The 14,938-nt window shown below is 40.6% G+C and overlaps 1 protein-coding gene across 3 annotated transcripts in view; it reads left to right on the forward strand.

Annotated features, from left to right (window-relative positions):
• The window catches only part of abcc4 (ATP binding cassette subfamily C member 4 (PEL blood group)), a 376,726-nt gene that overhangs the window by 166,162 nt on the left and 195,626 nt on the right, over positions 1–14,938 (forward strand). For all 3 annotated transcript variants that reach the window (XM_067986483.1, XM_067986484.1, XM_067986485.1), the window contains 2 exons: positions 4,507–4,596; positions 5,094–5,285. In XM_067986483.1, coding sequence (XP_067842584.1) covers positions 4,507–4,596; positions 5,094–5,285 — 282 coding nt within the window. The remainder of the gene's footprint in view (positions 1–4,506; positions 4,597–5,093; positions 5,286–14,938) is intronic.

Here is a 14,938-nt window from a genome sequence, read left to right on the forward strand (position 1 = left end):
GCAGTACTTCGTGTGGGATTGATATGGGCAGCAGAGTTTGACTGAAATTTATGGAGGATAGAAGGCCAGCTAAGAGCGCATTTAAGTAATTAAGTTTGGGGGGACCAAAGGCATGAACGATGGTTATAAGAACATAAGAAATAGGAGCAGGAGTAGGCCAATCGGTCCCTCGAGCCTGCTCCGCCAATCATGGCTGATCTGATCCTAACCTCAATTCTAAATTCATGTCCAATTTCCTGCCCGCTCCCCATAACCCCTAATTCCCTTTACTTCTAGGAAACTGTCTATTTCTGTCTTAAATTTATTTAATGATGTAGCTTCCACAGCTTCCTGGGGCAGCAAATTCCACAGACCTACTACCCTCTGAGTGAAGAAGTTTCTCCTCATCTCAGTTTTGAAAGAGCAGCCCCTTATTCTAAGATTATGCCCCCTAGTTCTAGTTTCACCCATCCTTGGGAACATCCTGACCGCATCCACCCGATCAAGCCCCTTCACAATCTTATATGTTTCAATAAGATCGTCTCTCATTCTTCTGAACTCCAATGAGTAGAGTCCCAATCTACTCAACCTCTCCTCATATGTCCACCCCCTCATCCCCAGGATTAACCGAGTGAACCTTCTTTGTACTGCCTCGAGAGCAAGTATGTCTTTTCTTAAGTATGGAGACCAAAACTGTATGCAGTATTCCAGGTGCGGTCTCACCAATACCTTATATAACTGCAGCAATACCTCCCTGTTTTTATATTCTATCCCCCTAGCAATAAAAGCCAACATTCCATTGGCCTTCTTGATCACCTGCTGCACCTGATTACTAACTTTTTGATTTTCTTGCACTAGAACCCCCAGATCCCTTTGTACTGAATACTTTCCAGTTTCTTGCCATTAAGATAATAACTTGCTCTCTGATTTTTCCTGCCAAAGTGCATAACCTCACATTTTCCAACATTGTATTGCATCTGCCAAATCTCCGCCCACTCACCCAGCCTGTCTATATCCCCTTGCAGGTTTTTTATGTCCTCCTCACTCTCTACTTTCCCTCCCATCTTTGTATCATCTGCAAACTTTGATATGTTACACTTGGTCCCCTCCTCTAAATCGTTAATATAGATTGTAAAGAGTTGGGGACCCAGCACCGACCCCTGCGGAACACCACTGGCTACTGGTTGCCAGTCCGAGAATGAACCATTTATCCCAACTCTCTGCTTCCTGTTAGATAACCAATCCTCCACCCATGCCAGAATATTACCCCCAATCCAGTGATTCTTTATCTTGAGCAATAATCTTTTATGTGGCACCTTGTCGAATGCCTTCTGGAAGTCTAAATACACTACGTCCACTGGTTCCCCTTTATCCACCCTGTATGTTATGTCCTCAAAGAACTCAAGCAAATTTGTCAGACATGACTTCCCCTTCGTAAAGCCATGCTGACTTTGTCCTATTAAATTATGTTTATCCAAATGTTTCGCTACTGTCTCCTTAATAATAGACTCCAAAATTTTACCCACCACAGATGTTAGGCTAACTGGTCTATAATTTCCAGCCTTCTGCCTACTACCCTTTTTAAATAAGGGTGTTACATTAGCAGTTTTCCAATCTGCCGGGACCTTTGCTGAGTCCAGAGAATTTTGGAAAATTATTGCCAAAGCATCCACAATCCCTACTGCCACTTCCCTCAAGACCCTAGGATGTAAGCCATCAGGTCCAGGGGATTTATCCACCTTGAGTCCCATTAATTTACTGAGTACCAATTCCTTAGTGATTTTAATCATATTTAGCTCCTCCCCCACTAGAGCCCCCTGTTTGTCCAGTGTTGGGATATTCTTAGTGTCCTCTACCGTAAAGACTGAAACAAAATATTTGTTCAGCATTTTTGCCATCTCCATGTTTCCCACCATTAATTTCCCGGTCTCATCCTCTAAGGGACCTACGTTTGCCTTAGCCACCCTTTTTCTTTTTATATAACTGTAGAAACTCTTGCTATCTGTTTTTATATTTTTTGCTAATTTATTTTCATAATCTATCTTCCCTTTCTTAATCAATCCTTTAGTTACTTTTTGCTGTCTTTTGAAGACTTCCCAATCTTCTATCCTCCCACTAAGTTTGGCTACCTTATATGTCCTTGTTTTTAGTCGGATACTATCCTTAATTTCTTTACTTAGCCACGGATGGCTGTCATTTCTTTTACACCCTTTTTTCCTCAGTGGAATATATTTGTTTTGAAAGTTGTAAAATAACTCCTTATATGAACACCACTGCTCATGTACCGTCTTACCCTTTAATCTATTTTCCCAGTCCACTTTAATCAATTCCGCTCTCATACCATCATAGTCTCCTTTATTCAAGCTCAGTACGCTTGTTTGAGAACCAACCTTCTCACCCCCTAATTGGATATGGAATGTAACCATGTTATGGTCACTCATTCCAAAGGGATCCTTAACTAGGACATTATTAATTAATCCTGGCTCATTACACAGGACCAGGTCCAAGGTTGCTTGCCCCCTTGTAGGATCCGTTACATACTGCTCAAGAAATCCATTCCTAATACACTCAATAAACTCTTCCTCAAGGCTGCCCTGCCCAATTCGATTTGTCCAGTTAATATGATAGTTAATATCCCCCATAATTATAGCTGTTCCCTTATTACATGCCCCGACTATTTCCTGATTAATACTTCTTCCAGCAAAGTTGCAACTATTAGGAGGCCTATATACTACGCCAACTAGTGTTTTTTTCCCCCTTATTATTCCTTATCTCTACCCAAACTGTTTCATTATCCTGATCCTTTGTCCCAATATCATTTCTCTGTATTACAGTGATTCCTTCCTTTATTAACATAGCCACCCCACCTCCCCTTCCTTCCTGTCTGTCCTTCCTGATTGTTAAATACCCTGGCATATTTAATTCCCAGTCGTTGTCACCCTGTAGCCATGTTTCTGTAATGGCCACAAGATCATACCCATATGTAGTTATTTGTGCCGTTAACTCGTCCATTTTGTTATGAATGCTACGTGCATTCAGATAAAGAACTTTCAAATATGTTTTGTGACACTTAGTTCCTGCTTTTTCCTTTTTTAACACTTTACCTTTTACTCCATACCTTCTGTCCCTTCCTGACACGCTTTCCTCTGTCTCCCTGCTCAGTTTCCCAACACCCTGCCACAGCTTTGATGCTGGATTAATCGCCTTACGCCTTCTCGTTTTTATTTTATCTGTTGTGCCTAAAGTACAGCAGATGGTTTCAACCTGAGGTCGAGGTGGAGGAAGTTGATGTTTTTCCTCTCAAGCGCGCTACACTTCACTCATCGTGGGGGTGACTTTAAACTCCAAGAACGGGTGGGTTGGGGGCAGGTGGGAGTTGAAAATAGCTGTTTTTTTGGATCGCAACCGCAAAATTTTCGGACTTTGCATTCCCATTGGGAAGCTTGTGCTTTTACGCGCCGACGTTAAACTGGGAAATAAACCCGGGTTGCGGTCGCGACCCAAAAAACAACTATTTTCAACTCCCACCCACCCCCAACCCACCCATTCTTGGGGTTTAAAATCACCCCCCATGTCTCAAATTACTCATATAGTGTATTCCAAAATGTTGTTTTCTGAAAGAAATCTATCTAATTGGGATTTGAACGACCCTGTTCTGAGTGTCGAAACAGCTTTGTGTCCTGAAAATTATTGCCTTCCAATACTAATAGGAGTGTGGATGGCAAGACTGGCACAAAAGTACTGCCAAAATGGATAGGAGCAATTCACCTCCTGCTGGAGTGAGACTCCACAACTTCACTGTTCCTTTTCTGGGCCTCCAAGGTTGAGTGGCTTGTCAGGACCATAAATCACATTATTAACAGTGTCCTCTACGACATTAATTACCGGCCCTAAATGGCTTTGTTGGAATCATTCATCATGTCATCATAAATCCAGCAATTTCACGATCACCATAAAGTTCAGTGGGGAACGCCAAGGCGAGAAGGGACTTTTAATGGCTTTGGCGATGCTAATGGCAGAACGGCACAAATCGTCCAGCAATTTGCGGAGAATCCTAACTTATGGCATTTCTCTTTTACTCCTCAAATTTCTGGATTGTTTATAAATTAATGGTGAGCACCGAGAATGCATCACTATAATGACATGACTTCCCTGCAATTTCTGGTCCTGTATGTTTAACTATTATCAGCAAAGCTATTTGTTAATTAAATGTAAACTTTGTTTTGAGCAAAATTCCTTATTTGCCAGCAATCCTCCACTGTTTCATTCAGGTAAAATATACATATTCCATTATGTTGCATTGTAAAATGGAACAAAATGAACTGTTAGAATAAATACTAGAATATGGAAGCATGTTGAGGTAAAAAGGTACGGTACGGGTTCCCAATCGATTCTTGAAGCATGACTCTCACTTCTACCCCATATAAACTAACAAATGTTATATGAAGCCCGGCTTAGGGCTTTTGTGTTCCATTCAGATTGTGTGTATTTTCCTGTTCATTTATTTTTCTTATTTGTTTGACACAGACAATAGAAACTCCATCGCTGCAAAATATTAGTTTCTCTGTCAAGCCAGGGGAACTTCTGGCTGTGATTGGACCTGTAGGTGCTGGCAAAGTGAGTTTTAATCATGGATTTGTTAAACATTAGCTCGATTCTTTAAGTATTGTCTATGGAAATAGGAAATTGTAACAGTCACCTAAAAGGTGACTTCATACCGGCTAGATTTTGTGTGTGTGCGTGTGTGTGTGTGTTTTTCTGGAATCTTGTTCTGTTTTTATTTCAGTTTACTATTTTTAATGTTTTCAAAAAATTTATTGTATGTTTTCCGCGACCCTTTTTGTTCAATGCTGCCTTCAAGAGATGGTTTTTGAGCATTGCTTTCATTTTGTTTTCCTTATTTTGGAAAACTGATTTTCTGCCTGAAAGAAAACTGAGGAGTGGCAAAATTTACTTCTCAGGCTCCATGAAAAAGCAGTGTTATGACTGTTATATCGTGTTGAGCTATTGATCAGCTATTTCAAATTGAATTAAGTTTATTGAAATAGCTAAGCCTTGAATTTTGAGAGTACAACAAATATTTAATAATTATATTATCAAACTCTTGTTTCCAGTCCTCCATTCTCGCTGCAATACTTGGAGAACTGTCAAAAGAAAATGGTATCATGAACATCCAAGGCAAAATAGCTTATTGTGCTCAACAGCCATGGGTATTTCCTGGTACTGTTCGGAGCAACATCCTATTTGGCAAAGAATACCAAAGAGCAAAATATGAAAAGGTCATCTCAGCTTGTGCTCTGAAGAAAGTGAGTATCAAATACTTACCTACACTGCCTCTAATGCTGATGTTGTATTTTGTTTGTATATCAGTTAAATAGCTTGGAGGAGAATTGCCTTCATAAGCAAGTGCTTTCTATTTAGTGAGGGAGAAGAGCCAGAATGTGATTGCATCATATGTGTCATGATGATGTGATGCCCAAATAATACAATGTAATTCCAGTGAAATTTGTCATTGTAAGTGAAGGAAAAACATTTTGGCAAACATTTTTCATGACTATATACACCTTTAATGAAAAGCTTTACATTTCTTTGAACTGCAAAGCAGTGTGTGAGTATATGAAACCAGACACTTAACTCTTGATTTTGAGTAACTGCAAAAATCTGTGCCAGGAACAGCTGACTGACTGATGCATGCTAGCTCTTATTGCACTGTGGTGACTTTGCCCAGATTTGTAGGTCAGCTCATTCAACTAATTAGCATAAGCTTCTAGCACATCTTTAGCCTTACGTCAGCAGCTAACCTAATTAGGAATGTGCAAAATCTGTCCGGCTTTTCAAATTTAGTGATGTGCACGCTATGAAAGCAAATATTGTTCAGCCTTTATAATGCTTCAAAATGAATGTTAAATATTTGTCAGCCTTTACCAAGGCTGGAGCGGGGAGAAGCACAACAATTAGCAGACAAAAATTAAGTGAATGGAAACCCAATGTGGAGGCATGAACTGGAGTCTCAGCACGTAACAGAGCAATGCAGCACCCGACTGTTTGGCTGGCAAAGTGGACGTGCTGCTGCAAGAGGTGACTGTGAGAAGGATTGCCTTGTTTCAGGACACCCTCCCCAGATGACAACAGTGCAAGCTGTCAGGACACGGTGACAAAGCTCAGTAGAATGCATGGGTGCCATCTATTAAGCCCCATATTCTTGGGACCCGTTCTTTGCCCGGCTGAGTTGATCGCTCCTTTCACAAGGATAAGTTATTAATGAGATGAACTCTCTTGCTTGATGCATCTGTGAACAGCTAACTGACTGATTTGGCAGATGTTACTGGTCATGGCTTGGAGACACCTGGTGGTGTTGAGGTTTAATGTATGTCCATGGGAAGATCTGCCTCTCTGCAGCTTTCTGCAGCTCAGCCTCTAAAATGGCATAGCTATGTGGCAGCCAATTTGTGAAGCTGAGGCACTGAAGGTATGCCCAGGAAGGGTTGTCTGGGACAGTAAATATGGATCTGGGATAGGATAGGTATATATGTAACTCATGATGTACAGTTGCACTGGCCATCTACTCTTCCTCCTCAAAATCTAGGAGAGCTGTTGGAATCCCTGGGGTTTCCATCCTGACCCTTTTGGTTGCTACAAAGTAAGACAGTTTTAAGAAATGGATTTGGATGCAAAAAAGTCACACTTAAACAACAAAAACTAAAGCACCAATAAAAATGGAGATATAACAATATGATTAGTAAAAATGATCTGCTCAAACAAAAAAGAAAAGTGATGCCTTTAAGAAGCTAAATCCTGCAGACAAGGCAAAACACATCTGTGCACCCGTTTTAGATGAGTGCGTAGCGCTGCCAATGGGAAAGCAGTGCGAAAAGTACAGCATTAGACCTGTTTATATATTTTTTATCTAGGCTTTTGCTAGCACATCCCCAAAAATGCTAGTATTTTTGTTAATAGCAAAATGCTGCCTGCTACAATTTCATAACTCGCGTTCTTGACCAGCGAGACTCTGATCTGCCATTCCTACAGTGAAAGTACTTTTATGTACATATTTATATATAAAATGTGTTACAACTTGTTAGGGGAACCTATTGATTGCAATTTTAAAGATTGTGCTGCAGAAGTGTTTATGTGACTCAGGAAAGGCTTTGATCCAAAAGCAATTTCCTCAGTGATATGGTGGTTGTGTGTCTCTGTCCACCTCCAACTATATGTATTGTGGAGGGATGAGTGGAGGAGGAGGAGGCTTGGAGTGACAGGGAGGGGTAAACAATATTGAGAAAAACATTATATGATGTTTTCTCCAATGCTCAAACATTGCCTTGTGTTACTGCACCCCTAGATGACAGGAGAACAAGTAACAGCTGCTTCATGGAAGTGTTACCTGTGTCTTTTTAAAAAATCTTTATTGAGACACTTAGAGTTGTGTAGAATTGATGATGGTCCAAGTTTTACATGGTCTGCTGGAAGGAGTGGGATTTATGTTCCAGAGTTTATGTTCTAATTTGAATCTATTTTAAGTACTGAGCAATGTTTGCAACTTCTAGAATGAGCACTTAGAAAAATCCTACATCCATAAATGCCTTGATTGTTTTAAAATAACATTTTGAGTAATGTACAGAACCACAGAACATTAATTCATTTTAAACTTTGTTTTAAATGTTGGATTTTTGTGCACCCTGATGAGGATTGTCAGCACTGAGAAATGGAACAAGTAGAATCCAATTAAGACATCTAACTGCACGGACACCATATTTAATAGGGTGTGGTATCTGCCAGTGCACTCATACATTTTATATTGAGTATACTGCTTCCCATGAGGCGTTCCTAATATCTGTTTGTCAGTTGTTTAATGACCAACTGGTTACTGTCTTCCTTGGGGGTAAACAGGAGCTCTTTGGGGTTGAGTTAGCCTGGTGTCAAAAGGTTGGAACTGAGTCAACCTTCTGTTAATTGTAAACAATTTTACAACACCAAGTTATAGTCCAGCAATTTTATTTTAAATTCACAAGCTTTCGGAGGCTTCCTCCTTCGTCAGGTGAACGATGTGAAACCTGACGAAGGAGGAAGCCTCCGAAAGCTTGTGAATTTAAAATAAAATTGCTGGACTATAACTTGGTGTTGTAAAATTGTTTACAATTGTCAACCCCAGTCCATCACCGGCATCTCCACATCATGACAACCTTCTGTTAGACTCAGTAATCCAATGCAGGTAATCCGCAGTACTCCAGGACACTGTTAATGATTGACCAGAAAGCTTGGCGGGTTAGACCTCTCACTGGAGGCTGCAATTCTTCTCAATCTGCAACCCAGAGCCCTAGCAGATAGGTCAGTCTTGGCTAACCTTTTATTCTGTATTGGTACGCTGCACAGTTTTAGACAGTTAAACTCCAACAGTTTCCCTTTACATACTTGGGGGTCCCTCAGCATTGGCTCTTGCCAAACTCCTCTAAGCTCCCTGGACATGGGTAAGTGGGTTGTGTCCCTATGGGGAAGACAGTGTGCACTATCTGTTGGGCCAACAGAAACGTTGTCTGTGTGGATTTATCAGCAGCCTGGTTTGGAGACTCATGAACACAGGGATTGATGTCGGCTAACCAAAAATTAAATTGGACGCAGAAGTCCAAATGCAGAATAAGCATTGCTTGTTAAATTAAGCTTGGATTTAATTTGATCATTGGTATCCCTGTGCATTTTCTTTCATCATTCTGTGGTCCCAGTAGCCACCAGAATGAAGTATGTGAGATGCCAGACCTTGTAGCAGTTGCCTGTGCTTATACTCTTTTTAGATCACTTGGTATATATTGAGGAGGAGGCTGTTTTAGTGTATTTGGCTAGCTTTCTTGAACCAATAGTGACATGTATTTACTGTTACAACACATTGCCAATGCAAATCTAGAATAAACTTGTAATTTCACATGTATAGCATGTATTTGGCATATGTAAAATACAGTTATGATAGGAATGCAAAACCTGTGGCGACTATGCATCAAAGTATGCAACAACAATCCCTAACTGCTGCTGTCTATATCTGTGATCCTGGCATTCTTCCTTATCAAGCCTAAACTTTCACCACAGTTTTTTGTTTCTTTCGACTCCAGCCCATTGCTTCCTTCTTTTCAAAGCACTCTCAACAGTGCAATTTTTCTTTTTTTTCCCTCTGCCTAAATCCCATTGTTCCCCTTAAATGGCATTTTTAAAAATCTGTTTCTGCTTTCCCAATGTTTGTTTGCAATCCACTTAAAATGCATACATTTTTAATATCATACAAGAGCTGACCAAACACCAATATATGGAAAGCCTCTTTCTTAAAATGAAATCCGCTTACTTTCCTTTCCACAAAGGGGATTTTCAAGATGGTAGCTACTGGAGGGGGGGGTGACTGGCAGCTCTCACATCTGAGGAGTATTAATCCTCATTAGATTAAACATTCGATTTATTTTTAAAGCTTCTTTCTTTCACTTTTTTTGAATAAATATTATTTGTTCAGTATATGTGGGCAATAGTAACAAGTGGCAGATAAACTTGTAATCTCTCACTGAATACGTGCAGAATTTATTCTCGGCACACAAGATAACAACCTGACTGGAACTACCTTCTTGCAAGTTTAAAAAAAGAATCAAATGCCTCTGTGCTGGCACAGTCAAACAGGGGGTTCCAGCTGTGACCAACTCCTGCCTAATAACTGCTACAAAACTTTCTGTAATGTCAGTCCCACAAATAAAGCTTGCCATGCTACACAACTAACACAATTGAGTACAAAAATTGAGTTGCACACTCTGGCTGCCAGTGGTTATTGTACCTGTCATGTGGCACTACTTCATAGTACCTCTCCCTGCCATTATACTAAAGGTAAGCTTATTTTAGTTTTCTTTTTAACAAAGTAACTGGAATGCATACATTCTACAGATAGAATGCTGCATAAGAAATTGTTAAATTGTAAATCAAACTTGTATTGACTCTTGAACAATTTTTTTGTTCTTCATTGACAGAATCAACACCTCTATTGGTGTCACCTTGGCTCAGTTAGTAGTGTCCTCTCCTCGAAATCAGAAGATTATGGATTCAAAGCCTCTCTATGGCCATGATGTAGGTTGACACTTCATTGTAGTAGTGAGTGCATGCTGCATTTTTGGAGATACCATCTTTTTGATGAGACGTTAAATCTTTTTGTCTGCTCAGATGAACGTAAAAGAATCCATTGCACTATTCATGGAAGAGTAGGCCCTCCTACTGTCTTGCCAACATTCCTCCCTTAAGCATTAACTTGTCATCGCTCTTAATGGGATCGTCCTGCACGTAAATTGGATGCTGTATTGCCCTACATAACAGTGGCTGCTCTTCAAAAAATACTTCATTGATTGTAAAGTGATTTGGGATGTCCTAAATATGTAGTAAAGTGCTATATAACTTCAAGTTCTTTCTTCATATCCAATCATAGCGTTTACAGTTTTTAGTCTTTCTGTGCAGTACCGACAGAGACACTTTCTCTTTGTTATTGCTGGATTAATAGTGTCACAAATAAGTTCAAAATGCCTCTAAAGAAGAGAAAGAGAAACAACTTGCATTAATATAGTGACTTTCATATCTTCGGGACACTCCAAAGTGCTTCATACCAATAAGTTACTTTTGAATTGTTTAGTAGGAAAATGTGGCAACCAAACAATCAAACAAGATCCCACAAACATAAATGACCAGTTAGTTTGTGACGATATTTGAGGGATGAATGTTGGCCAAGACAACTGGAAAGTCTCTGCTTTTCTTCAAAAAGGTGCTATGATACTCGTTACATCCACCAGAACATACAGATTGGTTTTACGTCTCATCCGAAAGACGGCATCTACCACAGTGCAGCACTCCCTCAGAACTGTACTGAAGAGCCTTCCTAGATTATGCGCTCAAGTCCTGGAGTGGGGCTTGGTAGTAATCAAGACTTATTTGGAAATGTATACTCTTATGCATGTATGGACAACATGCAAGAATAGAATTGAACTTTGGCTGTGCTAGTTTTTATGGTCTTATAGCTGACTAGCATTCATTGTTCAATTTTGCAAATTAAGACTGGCCACTTTGAGGTACCAAGGGGCATGTGGAATCATATCCCAGCATGAGTTACTGCTTTTAGGAGAAGAAGGATAAGGAAGAAACTATAGGGAAAATTGAATGAATAGGCACACAGAACTATCATCACCCAGAAAAAGTATTATATTTTAGTACATTCTCCTTCCCAACTTCATAACCAGTGAGCATTTTAAAAGCCTGGTCTAGTGTCTATATTGAAAGTATGCCCTTATCATGGGATGCAAAATCCAAGTTCGTCAATAGCGAACCTCTAGCAGTACATAATTTGGAAAGTAATGACCTCCAACATAAGGTCAGAAATGGGGATGTTCGCTGATGATTGTATAGTGTTCAGTTCTATTCGTAACTCCTCTGATAATGAAGCAATACTTGCCAGCATGCAACAAGACCTGGACAACATCCAGGTTTGGGCTGATAAGTGGCAAGTAATATTCGCGTCACACATGTGCCTGGCAATGACCATCTCCAACAAGAGAGAGTCTAACCAACTCCCCGTGACTTTCAATGGCATTACCATTGCCGAATCCCCCACCATCAATGTTCTGGGGGTCACCATTGACCAGAAACTTAACTGGACCAGCCACATAAATACTGTGGCTACAAGAGCAGGTCAGAGGCTGGGTATTTTGTGGCGAGTGACTCACCTCCTGACTCCCCAAAGCCTTTTCACCATCTACAAGGCACAAGTCAGGAGTGTGATGGAATACTCGCCACTTGCCTGGATGAGTGCAGCTCCAACAGCACTCAAGAAACTCGACACCATCCAGGACAAAGCAGCCCGCTTGATTGGCACCCCATCCACCACCTTAAACGTTCACTCCCTCCACCACCGGTGCACCATAGCTGCAGAGTGTACCATCCACAGGATGCACTGCAGCAACTCGCCAAGGCTTCTTCAACAGCACTCCCAAACTCACGATCTCTACCACCTAGAAGGACAAGGGCAGCAGGCGCATGGGAACACCACCACCTGCATGTTCCCCTTCAAGTCACACACCATCCTGACTTGGAAATATATCACCATTCCTTCATCATCGCTGGGTCAAAATCCTGGAACTCCCTAAGTAACAGTGCTGTGGGAGAACCTTCACCACATGGACTGCAGCGATTCAAGAAGGCTGCTCACCACCACACCTCAAGGGCAATTAGTGATGGGCAATAAATGCTGGCCTTGCCAGCAACGCCCACGTCCCATGAATGAATAAAAAAATGTTTTTAAATGCCATTTTACTATACTGCAGGCCATAAACACTGCTGAATTCTATTCTTTCAGCCCGGTGCCCCTTGACTATGCCCAATAGTATGATTTAGTGGATTGTGCACTTCTGAAATGGTAGCAACCTGACTAAGAAAAAGCATGGTTTTAAAATATTGACCACTGCAGAGATTAAGCAGGAGTGCTTTACTTTGAAAATACTTCCACCTACAATTATCTTCTCCTTTAAACTGATGAAATATGCTACATTTTGAAGACACAGCCTTGAACATAGGAACAGGAATAGGCCATTCAACCTCTCGAGCCTGTTCCACAATTCAGTTAGATTATGGCTGATATGTACCTCCACTCCATTTACCTGCATTGTTCCATATTCCTTGAAAACCTTACCTAACAAAAATCTATTGATGTAAATCTTGAAATTTTCAATTGACCCAGCATCCACGGCATTTTGGGGAGTGAGTTCCAGATTTCCACCATCCTTTGTGTAAAAAAAATGCTTCCTGATTTGACTCTTAAATGGCCCAGCTCTAATATTAACACTGCCCGCTTGTTCTGGATTCTCCCACCAAAGGAAATAGTTTCTCTGTATCTACCTTATCGAATTCCTTGATTAGATCACCCCTTAACCATCTAACCATGCACAATGTCCTCAGAATTTAACCCTTTAAGCCCTAGTATAATTCTAGTGAATCTGCACTGTACCCCTTCCAAGGCCAATATTATCCTTCCTGAGGTTCGGTGCCCAAAATTGAATATAGTACTCCAGATGAGGTCTGACCAAGGCCCTGTACAACTGTGTATCACGACCTCACTTTTGAATTCTAATCCTTTTGAGATAAAGGCCAATATTCCATTAGCTTTTTTTTGATTACTTTTTGTACCTGTACACTAGCTTTTAATGATTTGTGTACACGTACACCTAAATCCCTTTTCTCCTCCACAGGTCCAAGTCTCTCACCATTAAGAAAATATTTTCATTTGTCTTTCTCCGATCTGAAGTGGATTACCTCGCACTTCCCCATATTGAACTCCATCTGCCACGGTTTTGCGCACTCACGTGGTCCGACTATGTCCCTTTGCAACTTGCTCCTCCCATTCACACAACTTACTATTCCTCTTAACTTAGTGTCATCTGCAAACGTGAATGTATAACTCGCCATGCTTCATCCAAGGCACTAATATGTATCGTGAAAAATGGAGGTCCCAGAATAGAGCCCTGGGAAGCATCACTTGTCATATCTGACCAACCAGAGAATGTACCTTTTATCCCTACTTCCTGTCTCCTACGTCCCAACCAATTACCGACCCATGTCACGAGGTTACCTCCAATTCCACGCGCTCTCGTTTTTGCTAATAATATCTTGTGCAGAACCTTATCAAATGCCTTCTGAAAATCCATATAGACAACATACTGTAGACACTCCCCTATCAACCATGCTAATGATCTTCTCAAAAAATTCAACTGGATTGGTCAGACATGACCTACCTGTCACAAATCCATGCTGACTCTCTTTGATCAACTGATACTTGTCCAAGTGCTTAGTCACTCTATCTCTGATAGATTCCAGTAACATCCCCTCAATTGATGTTAAACTGACAAGGTCTGTTGTCACCTGTAGTCTTTCTCCCTCCCTGTATGTCCTTTGCAAATTTAAACCAGTATAATTTGTCAAGATATAAATCCAGTATTTGCAACAAACTAGTATATAACTTTTCTGGCTGAGGTTCAATATCCATCCTCACCTTTTGTACAACTATCAGTGAATTTACAATACAAGCTGATTTTGGAGTTCTTGCTTGGCTCCACCATTAAAATTTTGAAAACTCGAGGGACGTGTTTTCCCTGTAGCTCATTACAAGGCAGTGGGATTTAGGTTTGCAGTTCCTTCTTTATGGGTGAAATGCAGAGTAACCATCCTGTGATTTATGAATTGTCTAGAATAACAGATTTAGTAACATGGCCTACTGTGATTTGACGGATATCCAAGGTAACATCTAGTAACATGGCTCAAAGTTAGATGAAAAGGGTTGATGTTAGATGCATCTTTGAATGTTAGAGATCTGAGGCTGTTAAATCTTTTTGCTGCACTATTTATTTGAACAGGGAGTCTCTTACAAATTGCCTTTTCCACTATTGAATTCAGTCAGTTTTGAAAAGGTTGAGAATCCTTAAACATTTGATGCTGTATGTTAGGCTTTGCGATAATGCAGGCTATGTGGTGATTCCCTGATCTTAGTCTTAATGTGGAGGAGAAGTACTTTCCACAAGAAAGAAATGGAAATTTCTCAGGCCAGTCTCAGCATTTGCGGCAATGGGCTAGGAACCATAGGCCATGTCCATAGCTGTTGGACTGGCCTCGGGGCAGAACAGGTGCCTCTGCTTCTGCAATCGTTTGACTTGGAAGTACCGCATGGGCACAGAAATGAAAAGGAGCAGAGCCAATAAAATTAAAAGTACAATGCCGCCCATTTAACTTGTACTATACCAGAGCTAGAGATCTACCTTGGAAAGTTATGTTTTTATCAGAACAAATTGTTCTCCTAAAAGTGCTAGGTGAATTAAATTGGATGCCTCGCTTTGAAGATAAATATAAATAAAATGTATTTTTAGGGCACTCACACAATGGGGCTGATTTTAAGTTTGAGCATCCTTCAGGC

This window comes from Heptranchias perlo, chromosome 6, assembly GCF_035084215.1.
Source record: "Heptranchias perlo isolate sHepPer1 chromosome 6, sHepPer1.hap1, whole genome shotgun sequence".
Classification (NCBI taxonomy): domain Eukaryota; kingdom Metazoa; phylum Chordata; class Chondrichthyes; order Hexanchiformes; family Hexanchidae; genus Heptranchias; species Heptranchias perlo.